This window comes from Ovis canadensis, chromosome 15 (genome assembly GCF_042477335.2).
Source record: "Ovis canadensis isolate MfBH-ARS-UI-01 breed Bighorn chromosome 15, ARS-UI_OviCan_v2, whole genome shotgun sequence".
Classification (NCBI taxonomy): domain Eukaryota; kingdom Metazoa; phylum Chordata; class Mammalia; order Artiodactyla; family Bovidae; genus Ovis; species Ovis canadensis.
Genome location: NC_091259.1, coordinates 69,618,514 through 69,641,516, shown reverse-complemented (window position 1 = coordinate 69,641,516; position 23,003 = coordinate 69,618,514). Strand labels below are relative to the sequence as shown.

The 23,003-nt window shown below is 48.3% G+C and overlaps 1 protein-coding gene across 2 annotated transcripts; it reads left to right on the top strand.

Moving 5' to 3' along the window:
- The first annotated feature begins 3,648 nt into the window (after positions 1 to 3,648).
- PAX6 (paired box 6) lies at positions 3,649 to 21,948 on the top strand. Of its 2 annotated transcripts, XM_069554649.1 has the most exons (12): positions 3,649 to 3,725; positions 4,102 to 4,162; positions 7,721 to 7,851; positions 8,641 to 8,682; positions 8,777 to 8,992; positions 9,753 to 9,918; positions 15,589 to 15,747; positions 16,199 to 16,281; positions 16,511 to 16,661; positions 16,758 to 16,873; positions 19,489 to 19,639; positions 20,847 to 21,948. In XM_069554649.1, exons 2-12 carry the CDS (start codon positions 4,153 to 4,155, stop codon positions 20,930 to 20,932), a joined length of 1,311 nt encoding a protein of 436 aa, XP_069410750.1. In that variant the 5' UTR covers positions 3,649 to 3,725; positions 4,102 to 4,152; the 3' UTR covers positions 20,933 to 21,948. The 2 variants fall into 2 exon arrangements, with proteins under 2 accessions (XP_069410750.1, XP_069410751.1); XM_069554650.1 differs by lacking the exons at positions 3,649 to 3,725; positions 8,641 to 8,682 and having other exon boundaries at positions 4,153 to 4,162.
- The last annotated feature ends 1,055 nt before the right edge of the window (positions 21,949 to 23,003 follow it).

Genomic DNA, 23,003 nt, shown 5'->3' with positions numbered 1-23,003 from the left:
GGAGCCCAAACTTTCTACTTCCAGCGAAAGCCGGCGTCAGAGGGCGACCGCCGGTGAGCGGGAGCAACGCAGGGCTCCGGGCGGCCGGCTCGCTCAACCCCAGCGCCAGCGCGGGTTGATCTCGCAGGAAGGACGAAGGCTCTGGGCGCCGCAGCCGCCGCGGCTCCCGGCCACAGCGTTGCCAAATGCTCCCGGCCAGCCGGAGAGGACGAAGAGGCTCTGCGGTGCCACAGGCCCGGGAACGGCTGCAGCGATCAGCCGCCGCCGGCCGCTTTGTCCAGTCGCGGGCCCAGCGAGCGCGCAGAGAGCCGCGCGCCGAGGGAGCGCCGAGGGAGCCGGCTCGCCTTGCCGCCGCCCGCCCGCCCTTCCGGCTTTGTGCGGCGCTCTCCCGGGCTCCGAGGAAGCCGCTGGCACCCGAGCGCTCCGGGCCGCCGCGCCCGCCGCCAGCTCGAGCAATCAGTCGGCACTGCAGCCCCACGCCGGAGGCCAAAAGAAAGAGCGAGGGAGCGGGAGCCGGGAAGGAAGCTGCCAGGCCCGGGAGGTGGTACGCGCGCTCCGAGGGAGCTCGGAGCCGAACGGGAGGATTGTCAGCTTCCATCAAACCCCTAGGCTCTCGCCCCCAACTTGGGCGCAGAGCTCGGAACTTGAAAACTCTCTGCGCCCCGGGTTTTCCCCAACCTTCGCCCTCACCCTGCGAAAGCTGGGGTCCTCCGTGTCCTCGGGCCCCCAGCGTTCGGTGGGTATTTTTCCTTTTCTTCCTCTGACAAAGCTGCCGCTGGTGTTGCCATTTCAACAAGTTTCGAGGTGGAAAGGTAGTTTTTTGTTTTTTTTTTAATCCAAAGCTCCTGATTTTTTCCTTTGTGAGGCCTTTAGAAAAATCAATATGAAAGCAGTGGCTTTCCGTTGGTCTGATCACATCCTCTCCCTGCTAATTAGTCTGAGTAATTCGAGAGCTTTTCGATTCTAAGACCCGAGGAGAAAAAGTGTCTTTTCAAAGTTCATAAAGTTGTTGCCTCTTTCCTTGTGCAGATTTTCTCAGTCTCCCTGCACCATAATAGCCCTGGATTTTAGCAAGTGTAATTGGGGGAAATGGAGTTGAATTTCAAGTGGAAATGCTTTCTTTTTCGAGTGCTAAAACTCGGCCCTCCAGTCATGAGTGATTTCTAGAAAGTTTAAAAACAAAGTGAATGGTGGTTTCTCTCTCTCTCTCTTTTTTTTTTTTCTCTCATTTTATCTAAAGCTCCCTAAGCCATACTGGAGGTTTAACTAGAACTTGGGAAGATTTGAGGAGGGGGTGGGAGCAGAAAATGAAAAGCAAAGACCTTGAAAGCCTGGCGAGTTTACGGAGGAGAAATAATAGTTGCTGCCGTTGACATTACATTTTTTATAGCTGGTGACCTTTGCAAACGTCTCAAGGCAATTTGATTAGTTGTTATCTTATTTGGCCCTAGAGAGTCAAACTTTGTCATCTTAATTGGTAATTACTCTTTGGCTGGGGACGGGGAGGGCCAAAAGTGAGCTCTCCCCTTCACCCTAGCTAAGAAGTTTGGAGATGGTTTTGAGAATGAAGTAATTAAAACAACAGCAGCAAAAGCTGAGGCTTGGATCTGGGATAGGGAGGCAGTGGCCCAGTGGCCTAGTGGACCAAGGCAAGGCGACTCCGAGGTGTTTGGAGACTCCCTTCCCTTCCAAAATGGGTCTCTGACTGGGCTAGGGCTATAGGAAGCCCGGGGTTGAGCTGGGGGGCTGAAGCTGTGGCTGAGGTGGGGGGAGTCTAATCTCCGATGGAGACTGCTTCCGGGTGTCGGATGCCTGGCTTCCCGGGTTGCTTTTGCACAGTGTTAACGATTACTTAAGTAATGAGATAGCTTCTTAGTTGAGAGGAGGGTGGGAAAGGAGCAAAACCAGGATTTGAAATGCTTCCACCTTCCCAGCTGCTTGGAAAATTAATCGGTTAGGCCTCTCTGGAATCAGCTAGTGATTAAAAAAAAAAAGGCTCCAAGAATGTACCAACCTGGATGGGGGCATTCGGTTGTGGTTAAGTATAGGTATAGGTTACAGTAGGAAGTTTTACCCTTCTAGGGGAATATCAGTCCCCCTTCTCCCCACCAGCTACTGTTTGCAGTTTCAGAATCCAACTTGGTGTATGGGGGGAGTTGGGCATTCTGCGAAAAGTTGTTTTTTTCTGCCTCTCCTGGACTTGACTTGGTCTCCGGATGGAGAGACAGGAGAGAGGCTTTGGGAAACTGCCTTGGGAAGCTAGAGGAAAGTCCTCTAAGTTTATTTTTATGGATTTAAACTGCCTCCCAGCTAGTTACTAAATTAGACCATGAATAGCCTTGAAGAAAAAAAAATTTGCTTCTTAGAATTCTTTACTTGCAGGCAGGCAAAATTAATAATCATAATAGGCAAAACAGAAAAAAGAATGAATATTTTAATTTTTTAAAGCGGGGAAAGTGACTATTTAATTATTTTACTTTTTTTTTTTTGGCAAACCTTTGAATGGGTTCTTTATTGTAACTCTCTCTTCCCAATTGAGCTCCCCACGGTGCCGTTGTATCTTTTTACAGCCCCTAACAACTCACACCAGTAACACAATTACCTCCAGATATTTATAACAAGAAATTACTTTTCTATTTTCTCCCCCACCCAGAACCTTCTTCTTAAGAGAAGACAGGGAGGGGTGCTGGTGGAGGGGGTGTTCACCTTGGGGGACTAGCACTGGGTCAGGACTTACAAAGCGAGAAGTGTCCCTCTGTTCCCTTTATGGGTTGGTGAGTTGTTGGTACCTTTGGTTGGAAGCTCTGTTGCTAGTTAGGGAGATTCAGTTTTGCTCTTTGGGTTTGGGGAGAGCTGGAGAATAGAAGCCATTGTTCGCTCTCTGTATGCTTTGTCGACCACGCTCACCCCCTCCTGTTTGTACTTTTTAAAGCAGTGAGGCGAGGTAGACAGCGTGTGTCACAGTACAGTAAAAGGGGGGAAGATCTAAACACCAAAAGAGAAGTTAATCACAATAAGTGAGGTTTGGGGGGGAAAAAGTTGGGCTTGCCACTTTCAAAGTCCCAGAAAGAATGGGAAGTGAATGGCGATCAAGCCGACTGGGAAGTTTTGAGGGGGAGAGTGAAGGATAAAGAGGTAACCAAAGACTTGGGTTGGGGAGGGGGGTTAGGGCAACTGGGGTAGTGAAATTCTTGAAAGGAGTAATGGTTCTGACATCCTCCCAAGCAGCCCCAGCTTGCACCCTCAAGCTCTCTGAAGTTTCAGGGTCCCCTGTGCTTCACCTCTAAACTTCAGGTGTAGGCCCCTCTTCCCCCAGCTCTTGGCTTCTTCTCCCAACCCTGCTGTTTCTCTTGTTCTCCCCTTTTCTTTCCCTGGTTCTTGGTATTTTTGCAAAACGGGGCCCTAAATTGTCAGGCTCTGCAAATCGCCCAAAGCCGGGTCAGAGCAGCCACTATCAAAACGTGGAGACCTTTGCAGGACAGGCTGCTGGAAATGTGGGTGTAGCTCTGGGATTTAGAGTTTTATGGCAGTTTGAGCCCAAGATGGCTTTCTTTTCTTCTCTTTCTGAGAGTGTGGATCAGAGAGTCCATGATCTATGCTTTTGAGTCATAGTTTGATATACCTTTCTCTCCTTCTGTTTTGTCTTAGGGGGAAGACTTTAACTAGGGGCGCGCAGATGTGTGAGACCTTTTATTGTGAGAGTGGACAGACATCCCAGATTTCAGGCAAGTTCCATGCTGGCTGCTTTGGGTTCCCCAACCTGAAAGAGTCAGAATGCTTCTTCTTCATTGTTGTTCAGTTGGAAGAAAAAATTCAAAATCAAGTCATGGATTCTTCTGACTAAAGGGTTAACTACTAAGAGATATGGGGGAAACAGACCGGGAATACTGGAGTATTTGTAATGCAAAAGATAGATTTTGCACGTACTGGAGTGCAGAGCTGATCTGCCCAAACTGATTGATCCAATAGCCCCAAACTGATGGAGTGGATTATTTCCTTAAAGAAGAGGCTTTCTCCTGTCCTGCTTCCAGGACACCCTATGTAGGGAGGTAGGCCTACCTGGTGCCGGCCCAAAATTAATGCCTATATTCTTGCTAACAGAGCCCCATATTCGAGCCCCGTGGGATACCGCGGCCCCCAGCCAGCGCCAGCATGCAGAACAGTAAGTGCCTCTGCCTCTGGTCTTTTTGGACTTCGGGCGGGGGAGGCGCAGACCAGCGCGCAGGTCGGGGGAGGGCTTGGAGGCTCTCGGTGTCCGCACTGGCCAGGCCGCGGGCGCGAGGGAAGAGGCCCGGGGACCCGAGGCAGCTGCTCCACGAGGGGAGGGCGTCTGCTCTCTTGCTTCCTCCTGGAAGAACAGGGGCTGGGCCCTTGAGAACAGCCCGCAAGAGTTTGCGAAGCTGCGGAAGAGAAACCCCATCCCCCCAAATCCTGTAACTCACACCCCCTCCCCGCCCCTGCCCGGGCTCTGACCCCAGAGAGGGGGGCTGGACTGAGCGGGGCGGGGCGGAGTCCTCTCGCCGTCGTAGCGCGAGAAGGAGGCCCCTTGAGCTTAGTCAAGACTGAAGGTCTCCACCGTCTGGGGCGGGTGGGGGGCTCCTCTCCCCCAGTCACCCTAAGAGCAGCTCCTCCCATCGCCACCCTGGCGAGGGGCCTGGAAGGCCAGGGGAGTGGGGCACCCAGGCCTGCGGTGGGGTGGAGTTGGTACTGGAACCGTGGGACTGTTACAGGGCGCAGACCGGCGAGAGCAGGTTTACTGGGTCTGGGAGGAGAGTGGGGATCGAGCCCAAGAGTTGGAGCAGCCCTGCCCTGGTGGCTACTGGGTGGGTCCTAGTCATTCCGGGCCCAGTGTGCCTTTGATTCCCTGGCTCTTGCATCTCCCGTCCTCCCTTTGCCTAGACCCCTTGGGCTCCCATCCCTTCTTTCTGCTCAGTACGTGGGAGCTGCTTTGTGGCAGGACGAATCTGAGACAGGGCCTGAGAGCCTGGAGGCCCAGTGAAACTAGGCCCCGGTAGAGGTGCAGTGCCCCGAGGCGGTTTAAGGGCTCCGCTGTATGGAGTGCCTGAAAGCCTAAATCTTCTAGAAACCTTCCCTTGCCGAACTGCAGACTGAGAGGGGTCCCTAGCCCCTGATCCCTCTGTTCTGCAGCCGCTAGCTGTCCCCTGGCCCTTCAGCGGCTGGTGGGCGTGAAGCGCAGGAGAGGGCGCAAAGCGGGCGCAGAGCTGGAAAGGCGGATTAGTTGTGCAGAACGTGCCAGGCCCCGGGGACTTGGCCCGGTAGGAACCCTCCTTGGCGAGACTCGGTCTTCTGGCCACTCTTCCTGGCTGCTGGGTCCTCCCCTCTCCAGCACAGGGGCCCCAGCCGCAGGCTCTCGGGCAGGCCGGTCCTGGGCGCGCGGCGCTGAGCATTTGCCGCTGCGGCCTGGCTGGCGGGCCCCGAGGGGCGCGGGGTCGCGGGCCGGCCTGCAGGGCTTTGTGCCGCTCGCTCCCGGGTGTGCGCGAGGCGCAGAGCATCCAAATTGACACCATATGTTTTCCTATTAGATGCTTCGCGGTCGAATTCTAGGCGCATAATCATCGCCACTGGGCGAGAGCGCCAGCCGTCCCTAGGGAAGGGACACAATGATTGAGGCTTAACCTCTGAAGGGGAACTTAGAGCGGCGCTTCCTCGCTGCCATTTCGATGCTGGCAGAGGCGACCTGGCCCTGGGCGAGCACCCGCCGGCGGTCGCCGTGGAGGTGGCGGGCAGGTTGTTTTTTTTTTTGCCTGTTGGGGGGAGGGGGAAAGAGGGAGGTCTAGGATTAGGCGGCTTCATACGCGTTGGCATTCCCAGATTGGGAATTGCCTCGGCTGCGCGTGAAGTTTGGAGAGTCTTTCTCCATCTTTCTCTGGGGGTGCCTTTCTTTTTCCCGGGAAGGCGTCCTTTGCCCAAAGGGGAGGCTCCTGTAAGCTGGAGCAGTAGAAGTTCTTTAGAGGCAAAGGAAGGCAATAAAGGGAATTTAGGAGAAACCAGAAGCGGGCTCTAGGCCTCGCTCTGTTGGAGAAGCGGTGTCCCCGCGATGTCCCTGCTCGAGCCCAGCCCGGCGGAGCCTAGATACCCCAAACGCCTGTCACTTCTCATCGAGTTGAGGCTTCAGCACGCCCCCTCAGTCAGCCCCCCCCCCCTACTCTGCCCCAAGCCTTCAGCTACCCTGAAAACGCGGCTCCCCTCGAAGGGGAAACGAGTGCAGTTCAATCTCGTCTGAGTGATCTACAAATAGGGACGGAAAGGGTCGTTTTATCACGGTCCCGTTTGTCGTGACGATGCAATTTCCCGGAGCGGAGCACTGTCACAAAGTGACAAGGCTGCCACAAGCGCCCCGACTGATCTTTTCAATTAGCCTTCCATGCATGATCCGGAGCGACTTCCGCCTATTTCCAGAAATTAAGCTCAAACTTGACGTGCAGCTAGTTTTATTTTAAAGACAAATGTCAGAGAGGCTCATCATATTTTCCCCCCTCTTCTATATTTGGAGCTTATTTATTGCTAAGAAGCTCAGGCTCCTGGAGTCAATTTATCAGAGGCTCCAAGGAGAAGAGAGGAGAGGAGAGGAGAGGAGACCTGAGCGGGGGAGCCACATCTCCTGGAAGGGCTGCTCTCTAGAGTCGGGGCTGCAGGTTGGAGAATTTTAAGGAAGTGGAAATTGGCAGTTGGCTTTATTTGTGTGCCTGTGGTTTCTGGGGAGGGGGCTATAGGGGTGCTAACTCCTTCTCCCTATTCTCAGTTTAGACAATAGGGTGAGGTTGTGAGATAACCAGATAAAGGAGGGAAGGGGACACTGTGGTGTGGTCTTTTCCTTTTCTTTTCACTTTTTGATTTTTGCTCCTATCTGTCCTGGGCTGTGGGGAGGGCCGAATTTAGCATCGGAAGTAAAAGCGGAGCTGTAGCTGGTGCAGACAGACTCCCAGACCTCTGCCCCACCGTAGCAGCCAGACTACTTTGTGGTTGGAGCCGATCTGAGGGGCTTGAGGAAGCCTGCATGGGAGGTGCTGAACCCAGGTTGCGGTTCACTAGCTACAGATTTGCTGTTCTGGTTCTTTTTTACTCCATTCCCTTTTCTTCTATTTTTTTTTTTTTTTAAATCCTGGTGCTTCACCAGAGTTTGGAGTATGACAGCGAGTGTTTCTGGACTCTAGCATCTGAGGGAGCACTGAAGAGCTGTAGGGTTTGCCATCACAGTTCTAACAGTGCAGGGAGCTTGAAGATGCAGTGGGGGTTATGTAGGACTCGTGGTTTTTCGTTACACTCAGGGGGGATCTTTCGGAGAATGTTTCTGAGCTGATTGTTTGCGCCTTGCGGGTTCAAAGACTGACTGGGGTGTTTCTGGAGGGCAGCAGTGGGCTGGGGGTTCTGGAGTGAAAGCACTAAGTAGTAGTGAGGTGCGTGTGTTCTTATGTGTGTCTGCACCGTGCTTCTGTTCTGCAGTCGGTGGGCAGGAGCTCCGCTGTGTCTGGGCTGGGCTGCCCGATGCCTGGAATGGCTTCGAGGTCCTGTTGTCATTTTCCATCGAGAGCAGGGACCTGATCACTGAGGTTGGCCAGGGCTGGCAGGGAGCTGAGGATGCATTGTGGTTGTCTTTTCTTCTTTTCCTTCTTCCTCCTCCACCTCCTCCTTCCCCTTCTTCTCTTTCTTGCCCCTTCTTCCCCTCCTCTCTGCTCTGCTCTCCTCTCCCTTTCTTCAGGTCACAGCGGAGTGAATCAGCTCGGTGGTGTCTTTGTCAACGGGCGGCCACTGCCGGACTCCACCCGGCAGAAGATCGTAGAGCTAGCTCACAGCGGGGCCCGGCCGTGCGACATTTCCCGAATTCTGCAGGTGATCCTCCGGCGCCGCCCCATTCGCCGCCCCCGCGGCCCTCCACTCTCAAGGCCCTCTCTTCATTTCTTACTGTAAACGCTGCTAATTATGGACCCCCACCCTCACCCCCCATTCCAGCCCCCACCCCACTCCCCTGCATTCTGCTTTCCCCTTTCCTTCCACCAACCTTCCCGATCTCTTTCAACCTGGGTCACATAAGAGAATTCATCTGCTTAAGAAAAAAACTGGGTGTGAATTAAAAACAAACAAACAAAAAAACCTTTCTCTTTTCATTTGTTAAAAACGTTCTTTGTGGTAACAGTTTATGAACTGTAATAAAATGAATTATATAAATCTGCATAATTTCATCCCCTTCTCCCTCACCCCATGCTTACCTCTCAGGGTTTGAGATATTTATTTCTTCATATTCATGAAGAATATATATTGAATTTAAAAGGCGAATGCTGTTTTCCTCCATCCCTAACTCACATTTACTCAATTGGGCATATTTTTAAAGGAAAAATAACTAAAGATTCAGTTTATTTTTTCCCTTCACTCGTTAAGACATAACACCACTTTAGGCAAGATCAGCACAAAACAATCTGACTTCGTTTTGATGCATCTTCTGGCAGTGTTTACTTACAAAAACAGTTTTAAAAACTTTTAAGTTAGGTTTTTTTTTTTTAGTTCAAACTGTTTGAAAGTATCATCCTATTTGTAGTTTTTAGGGCTACAAATGTAATTTTAAGAAAAAAAGCTCTCTACAGTAAGTTCTCGTACCATTGAAGGTATATTTTTGTGTTATAGACCCATGCAGATGCAAAAGTCCAAGTGCTGGACAATCAAAACGTAAGCTTGTCATTGTTTAATGCATACTTAAACAATTTTATTTTTGTCTTGAAATTATTAATAATGTGGTTTTCTGTCCACTTCCCCTATGCAGGTGTCCAACGGATGTGTGAGTAAAATTCTGGGCAGGTATTACGAGACTGGCTCCATCAGACCCAGGGCAATCGGTGGTAGTAAACCGAGAGTAGCGACTCCAGAAGTTGTAAGCAAAATAGCCCAGTATAAGCGGGAGTGCCCGTCCATCTTTGCTTGGGAAATCCGAGACAGATTACTGTCCGAGGGGGTCTGTACCAACGATAACATACCAAGTGTAAGTTCACTGAGAACATTCCCTCTCCCTGCCTTAAGCTCCATGCTCTTCCCTCTTTACCATCACTTTCTCTAGTCCCCCTGCTCTCCCTCCTGCCAGTGTCTTTCTCTCCTCTCTGCTCCACCTCTGTTTGTCACCTCTGTACCTGGGGGTCTTGAGAGGAGCACCTTGACCTTTTTATTGACCTTCTGGAAATGGGAGTCAAGTGTGGGAGGGTTAGTCACTGTATTTGCATGTGGCAAGGTAGAGAGTGGAGGCACCTGGAGAAAGTCACTGAAATCTAGAAGGAAAATGAAAATGAAAACCAGATTCAAGCAAGCTTCCTCCACATCTTGCTGTTTGAACCTTCTTTCAGAAATCAAACATCCATTTCTGTCCTAATATAAAAACAAACAACAGTGAAAGAAATCCTCCAAGCCAAGTCTTAATATTGGAGAGGGGGACTCTTTAACAGCAACAATAATAAAAAAGCAGCCATGTGAGTTAGGTCACCAAAGACACTGAGCAACAGTGAAGGACCCCTCCCTAGTCCTCCAACTCTTTACCCAAGTCCGTTTCCATGCCCAGAGTGATAGCTGGCATTCTTTCCACGATGTCTCTGCAAGTCCACCCACTGTCCCAGGATGGCTGGGGATTTTTTTTTTCTAATGTATTAGGGGTAATTCTTTAAAGGGGTGCATGCTGAGATGGAGACTTAAGATAGGGCAACTGTGTCTTCAGGAGACTCTGCCATTTGGTTTGATCTTGATTTGATTTGCAGGTGTCATCAATAAACAGAGTTCTTCGCAACCTGGCTAGCGAAAAGCAACAGATGGGCGCAGACGGCATGTATGATAAACTAAGGATGTTGAATGGGCAGACCGGAAGCTGGGGCACCCGCCCGGGTTGGTATCCGGGAACATCAGTGCCAGGGCAACCTACACAAGGTAAAAACCCAAACAGCCATCCTCAAACTCTCCATATATGCAGCCCTTGCCTATCCTCTTCTTCTCCAACCTCTTCCCTCTCTGGACTTTTGTGCTTGGAGAACGTAGTAGGAGTAACTCTTCAAGGGCTTGGGACATATTGACTTGCGTTGTATCTAGGTGGTATTTGTTGAACTGTCTGGTTGGCCTGGAAATTCAAGGGTTGTGTAGTCAAAAGTAGCATGAATGTGGCTGGGGTGAGTGTGTGTGTGTGCGTGCATGCATGCTTGAGTATGTGTTATGGGCAGGAGTAGGTGTGTGTCTGTATGAGCTAGCTGCGTGGTGCCCTATTCAAATGTGCCATTAAAATGCATGGAGAGCCCCCTTGCTGTAGAAGTGTGACAAGTTAACACACTGACAGACTGCAAGGTAAACATAATTGTATCATCTTGCTTTTTGCTGTAATTGACAAATTATGTGACTATGAGTAGGGTGTATAAGAGAGGGTGAACAGTGAGACGCAGGGCCAAGTTGAGGATGGGGCATTGGAAATGTTGATTTCCCAACTAAAACAACCCTACCCTCTAGGTTCGGACCCCTTCCACTCCTCTGGGCCCCTAGTTCTCATTCTTTGTGGGTGGCGACTGTGTAATAAGATAGGTGGGGTGAGGCTTCTGTGAGCCAGCCTTTGGTGTCCGGGGAGCTACCCTGGAGCTGAGAGGAAAGATAGATCTGGCCATTGCAGGCTCTGTGAGAAGGGGTGGAGGAAGAGGAGCAGACGGGGGTGGGGTCGGGTCGGTTGGCTCTCCCCGCCCCTCCCCTCCACACACCGGAGGTACCTTGGTCAAGAATAGGAAACAGTTTACTCCGAAGATTAATCGGTATTTGTTGTCCTCGTGACAAGGAGATAATATGAGGGATAATGGGACGTGGAATCTCACTCCCCGGAGCACGACCAAGCCTGGGGGCTCCCGGCCAGGGGAGGCGGTGAGGGGGACGCTGACGGGGCTGCCCTCGCCTCCGTGCGCTCTCAACCCAATCTGGGTGCCCCGCGCCTCCACGGAGCCGGGCGAGGGAAGGGAAAATCGGTAACAGTATGCGAAATATCTGGTACAAAGGATGCTTCTGTCACTCGCAAGAATTTGTTATGGGAACAATCCTGTCGCTCTGTAATTGCTCATTAGAGAACGTTTTGTTTCTCATTAAGGCGACATGAATAAGCGTCTAGTTGAAGGAGACAGCTGTAGAAATGTTCCACAAGAGACCTCTGGACACGATTCGGCACCAATTGCCAATTAGACATGTCAGTTTTAAGAGCAGAAAACAATATAGGACGGACACTGGGAAGATAGGGAGCAAAGCGCTGGCTCGGTGTTTCCCAGCGCGGCCGCTCGGCCGGGCCGAGGCCTCCCGAAGCGCAGGGCTTCGGCTCCCCTGGGCGACCCGCCCGCCCGCTCGCCCGGATCGGGCCGAACCTCGGCCTCCCGGGGTGCGGCAGCCTGCCCCCCCAGGAGGCGCTGCCTCCCCGCTGGCCCCCTCTGGCCTCTGGTGAGGACGAGGGCGTGACCTCCATACCCTCACCTGACCTTTGAAACTGTAGGGTTCCAACGTGCGCACACCGGACACACCAAGGGACGCACTCCCGCTGCTCGCCCCCAGCACCACCCCCACCCCACCCCACCCTGAGGTCCGGGTGACCTCACCCCGCCGCCTCGTCCGCCAGAGAAATCCCCAGGAGGGCGCGGGACACGGTGACCGGGCCTGGGCAGGCTGAGCCTTGGGCGCGAGGGCTCCTGTTTGCTGGGGCGGGAGGTGGCGCTCGCTCAGGAGCTTTGAACTTTCTTTCAGGCACCCAGTTGCTAGAGCATTCTGGCTCACCAACTGCCGGTTCTCCGTCTGCCCCCGGCCCCCCAGGCCCCCGCTCCGCGCCCCACAAGCCTCCCCCAGCCCCCTCCCCACACCTGTGCCTGGTCCCCGCTGCGTGGGGAGGACGGTCACGCCAGCCGAGCGCGGAGTGCCCGGGTGCAGGGGCCACAGGGCACCGGTGGCCACGGCTGACATGCCGGGAATCCTTGGCTCTTTGGGCGCTAAGAAGGCCCCCCTCCCTCCCTCGCCCCCTTTCCCGGCCCAGGAAGCCGGTTGGGGGTTTTAAAAGAGTCCATGACTCCGAAAGCATAAGGCGAGGTTAGGTCTCAGAGGGAGACAAATATGGTTTCCATCTGATCAACGCCATGCGGCGGTGAATAAAATTGTGCCGATGTGGGCTGACAACCACAGGAGACAACTCTATCCGGCCCCCAATTCTCCAGCGATTTGGTGGTTTTAGGGATCACGGAGACACTTTTTCTTATCTCCTCCCCCTCCCCCCGTAATACCCAGGCCTTCTATAGGATTTAGTCAGTCTCTTTTTTCAACAGATGCTTCAATGTTTTGATCCGCGCTCCAGAGCTGAAAAGGTGCCGCAACCGGGTTGCTATCTTTTCTTGCTTGTTTTCCGCCTCACTGATTAAGACACTAAGAAACTAAGGAATGATTTTATTTCCCAGCGTCTTTTTTTTTCTTCTTCTTCTTCTTTCTCTCTCTCTCTCCCTTCTCCTTCCAGGAAACAAATCCTATCCCGAGCGTCAGATGGTCCTGGGGCTGGGAGAATGGGAGGCGCTTTCACTCGCCTTCTCGAGGATTAGGCTGGAAGGTGGACGGCGCCCATTGAAGGGCCCTTTTTTGCGCTCTGAGGGGGCGCCTTTTAAAGAAGATATCTTAATTGTCTGCCACTTAGGTTTATCATGGGGAGAATCCGAGATCCAACTTCTAGTTTTATTTTGCTAAAAAGCTTTTAAGAGTGGAAAATAAATCCACTAAAGAAAAAAAAAGGAGAGGCACCCAGTTTAAGAGTGACCTCTCCCACACCGCCTGGCTGCGCACTGTTGCGAAAGTAGCAAGGTTTCAGCGGTGCACACTGGCTCTGTGGGGTCTTGGAGGGATCCTGCAGCCACGACTTTTTCCTGACCCGCCTCTGTCTCCACTGCTGTTTGTTTCTCCCCAAAGAGGTTTAAAATCAAGCACTCCTTATCCTCTGTTAAGTGACTCCCCTTAAAAATCACTTCCCAAGTCGGTGCTGCGCCTTCATTCTTGTAAGTGTGTGGTGTGTGTGTGTGAGTGTGGGGGGGGGCGCGGGGGGGTGTGGTGTGGAGAGGAAGAAGGAGAACCTGAGCACATGTCCATGTTTTAAAATTAGGAAAGCATCAGTGAAGCAAACGTCAGCAGAGAATGCTATCTGTGGGGGTCTTCCGAGGCACACCCGGGTAGCTTTGTTTAATTGGAGAGATCGAATGTGCCAGAAAAAAGGACTGGGATGTGGCCTCCTGGAAGGCGTCTGAGTGACCGCCACCCCAGCAAGATGGGATTGTGTTCGGTCCCTTCCCTACACGTTGGAGGATCGCAGGTTTCTGTTTGTGCTTTCCAAAAGCAATAACTGATGGGCCTTACTGGTTGGTCCCCCAAAGTCTATTTCTAAAGTCTTCCTCATCAACTGAATCCGAAAAGAAAGGGGGCTCGGCATTTCGCTCCCTGAAAAACACGTTGAAAAGTCACCATGAAACTTGGGGCAGTAAATTAGCACAGATGCTGGTGCAGGCACATGTGAGTGAGCGGCTCCCCAAGCCCCACCTTTCTGATGTAGCGCCAGACTACCCGAAGTAGCCCATTTACTAAGTCTCTGTCTCTCTCTTATCTCCCTTCCTCTCTCCCCTTGTCCGCTGACCCTCTTGTCTCTTTTCCTCTCGGCACTCTTTTTCTGTCCTTCTTGCACCTTTCTGGCCTATTCCTCTTTGGAGCCTCTTTCTAGCCCCACCTTTCTCTACCCCCTCCCCTCTTCTCCTCCCTCAACCAGACCTCTGCTCCTTCCCCTCCTGTCTCCCTCCCCCCTGGTCATCATCCGCTCTGCCTCTCCTCCCCGCATCCCCCCACATCCCGTCCTCATCCACCTTCCCTGTGCCCCCCTCCACCCTCTGCCCCGGCCCCCCATCCACCCTCCAGCCCCCAGCCAAGCGCCCTAAATAGCATTGAGGCGCCTGCTCTTCGGACAGTGATTAATGATAGCAGAGCAGAGGGGTTAACACACTTCACTGAAAAGTCTGTTGACTGGGCTTCTTGTAACACAATGTGGCCCGCTGCACGCCTCAAGAGAATCCTTTTGTTGTCCGCACTCATTGTGGCCTCGAAATTCTGCCCACGAAAGTTTGCCAACGCTCCTGCCCCAGGAGTTTAATAGTTTCCCTTACTCGCGGGGCATTGTGCTGTGCTGAAAAGCAGCCCCTCGCTATTCAAGTGTTGGTGGTCATCTCAATAGATCTCCAAGGGCCCATATGGTGGCCAGTGCTGATGAATCCGCCTGTTTAAATGGGGGAGAAAGTTGGGGTTTTAAAACATTTCAAAGTTCCTGAAAAGATCCCACTAGATCCTGTCACAATTCCCTGAACTCTTTGAAGGCACTGCCTATTGTCTCCCGGTTATAAATGATATTCCTGGCCAAGTCGATTCCCACCAAGGCACCCCAGAGGCTCCTCCCCCCAGGGCCAAGTCGCTAGGATGGGGAGGGGGGCAGCCTCGATTGGTATCTCTTGGGGGCCTTAGGACCCAAGACCAAGGACCCAGGAGGCAGTGGCCCTGGAGGCCTAGTGAGAACTGAATCCTTTCCTCTCCAGCAAGGCGCAAAAGGAGACAGCTTGCCCAAGTGCACATCTTGCCCTCCAAGCAGCAAAGGAAAACAATAAAACTTTCCCCTGTTTAATGATAGAAATTACATTAAAAGTGGTGGAAATGCCCTAATTAAAAATGTACCACTTAAATGATATGCCAAGGATTCAGCTGCAGCGTAGCATATTTAGCTAGTTAGTGAACTCTCTACTATTTCTTTTTTAAAATTACACGTTAAAAATTTAAAAGAAATCTTACTTTTCTCTGGTGCAACACATTACAAAGAATGGACAGTCCTTTTATCTAAATATAAAATTCCATTTTCAGCAATTATAGCCTGTTCTTGGTGATGATATAATTACAGCTGTGCTCGTAATAGGTGTCAAGGCAAAGCGCACTCATACAATAGTTGAATAAAACTGCAGAACAATGCGAGCACTTCTAAATTCACAACCTTTAAAATGAAATTGACTGTGCAGAATTCAAATAAAAACTAGATAAATATTTTTTTTTAAGATTACAAGCTTGGTTTGGTTTCTTAATAGCATTTTCTACAAACCTATCAACATCTAATTGATTAGGTAGGAATTACTGATTATAGATCAGCTGAAATCTTGAACATTACTCTTCTATTTTCCCAACACAGCCACAGGTAAATAAATTCTGCAAGGAGAGGGAGCTGGGTGAAGCATGTGGAGGGTCGAGGTTAGTTATGAAAGATCATTTTAATTGGAAACTTCACCACTCATTTTGTCATTCACAGAAATGCCATTCTACAAGTATCTATGTTGCAGAGTCTCATCATAATAAAAACAGAAAATGGTGGTCAGGTAACATGTGTCACTAATGTCTTTTGAAGGCTGACAGTTACCTCGGGAATGTTTTGGTGAGACTGTGAGAATAGACTGCTCTTGGAGTTTATGGCTGTGTGAGGCCCCTTTTGGAGACTCCAAGTTATTCCAAATTTCTCTTACTGTCCTGTTCTTTTTGGTCCAGATGGCTGCCAGCAGCAGGAAGGAGGGGGAGAGAATACCAACTCCATCAGTTCCAATGGAGAAGATTCAGATGAGGCCCAAATGCGACTTCAGCTGAAGCGGAAGCTGCAAAGAAATAGAACATCCTTTACCCAAGAGCAAATTGAGGCCCTGGAGAAAGGTGATGGAGTTTTTCAAAGTAGAGAAGCAGTAAATCAAAGTAAATGCCACATCTTCAGTACAAAGAGCTAAATTTAGTCAGGGCCCTTGCACAGAGGCCTGAAAAGGTTTCCTTTTTCTTTCTTTCTTTTCAGGGCATCTCTTTTAGTGTATGTGTTTTCTTTCTTTTCATGTACCAGTAATTCAAAGATGAAAAATCTGACTTCTCATAAAGAAAGAATGATGATTTGGCTAATTCAGGCCACAGAAGAGACCTTGAATGAATGTCATTAAACAAAAAAATAGAACATGGTTCTGATGGGATAGTTCTTCCAAGTACAGTCAATGCTAATAGTAGTAGCATTTTAAAGGGAATTGGTTGAAAGTGATGGAAGTCAGGAGGTGGAAATCAGCTTAATCCAGGCTTTTGTGTAGTTCTGGTACAACACAGAAAATGCAACTTACTCTTTCAGAGTTTGAGAGAACCCATTATCCAGATGTGTTTGCCCGAGAAAGACTAGCGGCCAAAATAGATCTACCTGAAGCGAGGATACAGGTACCAGGGGACTGTGTGTTCATGTGTTCTTGTGACTCATACCATTTGCCTTTTTTAGAGACCCAGGGGCTTCTAAGGAATGTCCTTTGTTTGTATAAATAGAAACAGATTTAGTTTGCTAAATGCTTTGCTGTCACTCGGGGCCTGGGGGAGGAGGACAGTGGCTCTGTCAGGGATGGGGTGGAGCTGGGAGCAGGCACAGGGCTCACCTGTTCTGTCTGATTTCCAGGTATGGTTTTCTAATCGAAGGGCCAAATGGAGAAGAGAAGAAAAGCTGAGGAATCAGAGAAGACAAGCCAGCAACACACCTAGTCATATTCCTATCAGCAGTAGTTTCAGCACCAGTGTCTACCAACCCATCCCACAACCCACCACGCCTGGTAACTGGAGATATTAATTCTACTGATCAGTGTGTTTCAGCCTTTTTGCCCTTGGCTCTGACTCTCACCACGACTGTTGTGTTCTTCTCCCTGCAGTTTCCTCCTTCACCTCTGGCTCCATGTTGGGCCGAACAGACACAGCCCTCACAAACACGTACAGTGCTCTGCCGCCCATGCCCAGCTTCACCATGGCGAATAATCTGCCTATGCAAGTAAGTGAGGCCGGTGGTTGCCCACTTAACGGGTCCCTGGGAGAGGAGGTTAGGCGCGGGTTGGGGCATGCAGACCTCATTGGCCCTGTGTTTACCCTTGGGAGACTTTCTCAGTACAGTGATGGGCTTGACCAGTGAAGTCTAAGATGAAAGCAGTCAATCCAGTCTTTTAGTTGATTGATTAACTGATTGATTCATGCCTTTAATAAAACAAAAACTTGATTTTCAGTCCAGTTAATCTGCTTATTGCTCTTTGGGAATGTCAGCTTGATGATGTTGGATGAGAATGGGGCATGCTTTAGGGACCAGTGTGAAACTTGGACCAGAAAATGAAAATAATGCTGGCAAATTATTAGCTAGTAAGGGGTTAATATGGGTAAAACAGGTTTATATTCAGGTGTTTGTATAAATAAATTTATAGTCTTGGGTATTTTGAATGTTATTTAGGATGTTTGTGATAAACTAGTGAGGAAGAAACAAAGGATCAGAATTGGGATTCATATTTGTATAGTGTGATTTACTTAACATAGAGGAAAAGATAGCTTTCTTTCTCTATCTTAGAATAAAAAGAATAGAAAGTATTTGCTAGAAATATCATGTATCTTTGCTGTGAATGATGTGATGAGTTTCTGGCATAACTAGCTGCCTGGGAAGGTTGATGCTATTCACTTGGTATAACAAGATGCCCCTACTCAATTCCATCCCAAATAGATATTGGCCCCTATATGTGCTAGGTCCTGAACTAGGCTAATCCTGTTTTATGATGGAAGCTGTATAAGGTAGGCAGGGTGTACTGGAACCTTGAAGCCAGAGTGTTTCTTGGTGGGGAGAATATCGGTCTTCTGGTGGGCCTCCTGCCATGACTTCTTCAGGACTCTTGTTCTGTTTGTACAGCAATTAGAGATGCTGGGTAGTATGAGACTGGCCAGCATGAGCCCCTGATAGAAACAGATTGGGGGATACACAGAAATTTATTCTCCACTGAACATCTTTGGCTGGATTTCTAACCCAAATCACACTAAAATAAATGTTTCACGGTCTTTAGATTAATATAGGAACAGCTAGATAAGCAGCTTCAGAGGCATTATTCACATGTCTATTTTTATTGCATCTGGATATTATTGACCATAGAGCAATTAATGTAAATTAAGGGATTAACAGCCCATTAGTTGGGGTGGCTACAACTGCCTTGGAATTTTCTAGAAGTCAAGGTTGCCTGGAGGAAGTGATTTCAGGATAGAAACAAATGCAAGCTGAAATTCTGGCAAGGCCCTGAGGGCCTGCTTGCCTCTTTGAACTCAATGTTAGCAGTCATCCTCTGACTTTAATAAGGCCACTGGCTGTCTTGTTCAGTTTTATAAATTCTAGCAATACCTAGGTTTCTGTGAAGATAAAAACTGTGTATATGACAAAACAAACAATTAAATAGATGCTGCTATTCTGTTAGAGTTGTGTCCACATATAGGCCCATGTGGGTCGATTTATTTCAGATGCTGATTTTTAAAAAAAAAAATAATGTATAATATCATTCAAACCATATATATATTCCTAAAACAAAATTAAAGTATCAACAATTCAGAGAAAATTGTTCTTAGACTTTTGGAGTTGGGTGAGGGGTGTCCTGTCTTTCCATCAGTTTATCCTGTTGACCAAAATCTTCAACCATTTTATAAGGAGCAGGTGTCCTTCTCTGACCTTCTCTAATGTGTCACTGCCTCTGAGGATGTGGATCTTGGAATGTTAAACACGTCTATAGTTTGCAGATTAGAGCAGTGGTGTCATCTCCCTTGCTCCTGACATTATGCTTCTATTAATTCATCCCAAGTTTGCTGCCCCATCAGAGCCCTGTGAGAACTCATGAGGAGTTTTGTCCCAGCCTTGTATATTTATTTAGTTAGGATAAAAGTTTATCTTTTTATTACTGTGATTCTAAATATTTAGAGGGTAGCAGCATAATTTTGTGGATTAAACACAATCTTGGGTTTGGGGTCTATAAGAAAGTCACAGCAAATTTTCATGGTAGGGCTAGGTATTTCCTGACACTTCTGACTACTCTAACCTGAGATCATTACTGATCTGCCTTTTCAAGAATCTTTAAATCCAGGAGTCCCACCCTGAAAGGCTTCCAAGGTCCCTAAACCAAACTTTACACAGAGTTCCTCCTGCTGTTTTCTGCCTCAGAGATGGAAATAACAGGGTTTAAGGGGTGGGGGTGTCATTGGATTCCCAAATATTAATAGATTGAATTTGTGAGAGAGGGGTAATGTATTTATGGAAGTCCTCATGTTAAAACTTCTCTAAAGGTGCCAGCGAAGGTCCAAGATGAAAACGGACAAAAATTCTGCTCATTTTATGGATGGTGCCAACCATCTAGCTGGACAATAGTCTGAATTTTGGGTACTTTAAAAAGTTTGGTATGTAGGCAACTTTCCTCTAGCAGTGGACAATAGAAGGACCAGTTGGAGGCCCAGTCTTAGAGTCCCCACGTGGAATTCCAGTGCTTTACTTGCGGGTGTCTTCAGACTTATTGGCAGAATCCTGGGGAGGAGGGAGCCTGGGCGTGTGGCTGTACAACGTGTCTCTCGGTAACCACAGGTTTGCCTTTCTCCTCCCAGCCCCCAGTCCCTAGCCAGACCTCCTCGTACTCCTGCATGCTGCCCACCAGCCCTTCGGTGAACGGGCGGAGTTATGATACCTACACCCCCCCACATATGCAGACACACATGAACAGCCAGCCAATGGGTACCTCGGGCGCCACTTCCACAGGTGAGCTGCTGCTCTCCGCAGGCTGCACAGAGGTGGCCTTTGCAGCTTCTTTTGCCAGGTCACCTCCCTTCACTCGTAGTTTACCTGGAAAGACTTTGCCGGCCTTGTGTGATGGTGTGTTTTACTCTCTGTTGCTCGCTTCTCTGGAGAAGGCAATGGCACCCCATTCCAGTACTCTTGCCTGGAAAATCCCATGGATGGAGGAGCCTAGTAGGCTGCAGTCCATGGGGTCGCTGAGAGTTGGACACGACTGAGCGACTTCACTTTCACTTTTCACTTTCATGCATTGGAGAAGGAAATGGCAACCCACTCCAGTGTTCTTGCCTGGAGAATCCCAGGGATGGGGGAGCCTGGTGGGCTGCCATCTATGGGGTCGCACAGAGTCGGACACGACTGAAGCGACTTAGCAGCAGCAGCAGCTCGCTTCTCTGGGGAAAACTAATTCAAAAGGGGAATTCAGTCAAACTAGTTAGTAACTTAATGCCATACTGACAAAAAAAGTTGTTTTTCCTGAATTTGGTTGCAGAAGTTGCATATGAAGGTAAGACCCGAAAATGTATCTTTCAGAAGGAAAAATTATTGTATTAGCCAAACTCAACAGGGAAGGCCATCCCCCCACCTCGTCTGAGCTTACTGGAAAGACTTCTCAGGTCCTTCCAGTTCTTCTGTGCTTTTCATTGGAACTGAAGAAGTACTACTTTGGTTTCCCAGGATGGTTTTGTTGCTAAAGTTCCAAACATACAGACAAGTAGAAAGTAAAAGTGTTAGTTGCTCAGTTGTGTCCTGAGTCACACTCAGACTGTTTGCAGCCCCATGGACTGTAGCCCACCAGGCTTCTCTGTCCACGGAATTCTCCAGGCAAGCATACTGGAGTGGATAGTCGTTCTCTTCCCCAGCGGATCTTCACCACTCAGGGATCGAACCCGTTTCCTGCATTGCAGGTGGACTCTTTACTGTCTGAGCCACCAGGGAGGCCTGGAGTTGGCCTTTTTGGGCGGGGGGATTGGGATTCAGTAGGTGCATGTGAATATGTTTTCTGTTTCTTAAGGTGCTACTTTTGTTTGTAAGACTTGAAAGTTTCTTTTTTTTAAATATATTTGAAATGTTAGAAGGTACTAAAGATTTTTTTTTTAACTTATAAATTCATACTCCATGCCTGTCTCTCGAAGGGAATCTCTACATGGCTATTTCTTTCATCCACTTCTAGGACTCATTTCCCCTGGTGTGTCAGTTCCAGTTCAAGTTCCTGGAAGTGAACCTGATATGTCTCAATATTGGCCAAGATTACAGTAAAAAAAAAAAAAATCAAAAAAACAAACAAAAAGAATATATTGTGTTAATTCAGTCAGTGACTGTGTGGACACAGCAGTTGGGCGTTCAGGAAGGAAAGAAAAATGGCTGTTAGAAGCACTTCAGTTCTGCAGTTGTGTCCTCTGGTGTACCACTGGGGAATGGACTTGAAAACAAGGACCTTTGTATACAGAAGGCACGATGTCAGTTGGAACAAATCTTCATTTTGGTATCCAAACTTTTATTCATTTTGGTGTATTATTTGTAAATGGGCATTTGTATGTTATAATGAAAAAGAACAACGTAGACTGGATGGATGTTTGATCTCTGTTGATCATGTTGTTTTAAAAGAAAAAAGGAAATCATGATCAACAAGCTTTGCCACGAATTTAAGAGTTTTATCAAGATATATGGAATACTTCTACCCATCTGTTCATAGTTTATGGACTGATGTTCCACGTTTGTATCATTCCTTGCATATAATTAAACCTGGAACAACATGCACTAGATTTATGTAAGAAATATCTGTTGGTTTTCCAAAGGTTGTTAACAGATGAAGTTTATGTGCAAAACAAAAGGGTAAGATATAAATTCAAGGAAGAAAAAAGTTGATAGCTGAAAGGTAGAGTGTGTCTTTGATATAATCCAATTTGTTTTATGTCAAAATGTAAGTATTTGTCTTCCCTAGAAATCCTCAGAATGATTTCTATAATAAAGTTAATTTCATTTATATTTGACAAGAATACTCTATAGATGTTTTATACACATTTTCATGCAATCATAAGTTTCTTTTTTGGCCGGCAAAAGTTAATTGTTCTTAGATATAGTTGTATTACTGTTCACAGTCCAATCATTTTGTGCATCTAGAATTCATTCCTAATCAATTAAAAGTGCTTGCAAGAGTTTTAAACTTAAGTGTTTTGAAGTTGTTCACAACGACATATCAAAATTAACCATTGTTGATTGTAAAAACCATGCCAAAGCCTTTGTATTTCCTTTATTATACTATTTTCTTTTTAACCTTATAGTGTGGTGTTACAAATTTTGTTTCCATGTTAGATTAACATTCTAAACCAATGGTTACTTTCATACATACTCTGTTTTAAATCCTGATGATCCTTAAGAGGTAATTTTTACAGGTATCAAATCACAAATGTGTTAGAAAGAAAAACTCTAAAAACATTAGATTTCTAATACAAGATTCCCTGAAAGCCGCTGCCTTTCTCAAACAGGCCCTCTCCCTTTTCTGTCTCCCTCCCCTTTGCACAAGAGGCATCATTTCCCATTGAACCACTACAGCTGTTCCATTTGAATCTCGCTTTCTGTGTGGTTGTAGATGGTTGGAGGGTGGAGGGGGGATGTTGCATGTCAAGGAATAATGAGCACAGACACATCAACAGACAACAACAAAGCGGACTGTGACTGGCCGGTGGGAGTTAAAGGCCTTCAGTCATTGGCAGCTTAAGCCAAACATTCCCAAATCTATGAAGCAGGGCCCATTGTTGGTCAGTTGTTATTTGCAATGAAGCACAGATCTGATCATGTTTAAAGTGGCGGCATGCAGGGCAGGAGTGCTTGAGCCCAAGCAAAGGATGGAAAAAAATGAGCCTTTGTTGGGTGAAAGAGGCCTGTCTGAGACTTTTATTTCTGTCTGTTCTGTGTAACATATAAGTCAATATGGATAAGTTTTCTTCTGCACGCTTCACTCAAAGGCTGGGGGTCTGGCAGTCTAGATTAAATGCCTGCACAGGCAAAACCCTCTGGGGACAAAGACACACATCCACTGAATTGTACTCTGCTCTTTTTTGGTTTTGTTTTTAACCCCTGAAGGCAAACAGTCAGAAATAGAGAAATTAATTGGAGCCTTAAAAAAAAAATCTAGTTCAACATCTAGTTAAAGAATATACTTGTGAACAGATAATTGTGATTGATCTCTCTGGCATGCTTTATATTAATAATTTTATTCCACCAGACTTGCTGCACAGAGACATGCTGACTGCCATTTTTATACGTGTGTACGCAGTTTGAGTCCGTCTGTGTTGCATGTGTGTACACTTCTGCAGAGGAGCACATA

Bases quoted from the DNA above. Each gene is read 5' to 3' on its own strand.
- PAX6 (XM_069554649.1), top strand. The intron at 7,852-8,640 runs GTGATCCTCCGG...TTTGTGTTATAG, and splicing joins ACATTTCCCGAATTCTGCAG to ACCCATGCAGATGCAAAAGT. The intron at 8,993-9,752 runs GTAAGTTCACTG...TTTGATTTGCAG, and splicing joins CCAACGATAACATACCAAGT to GTGTCATCAATAAACAGAGT.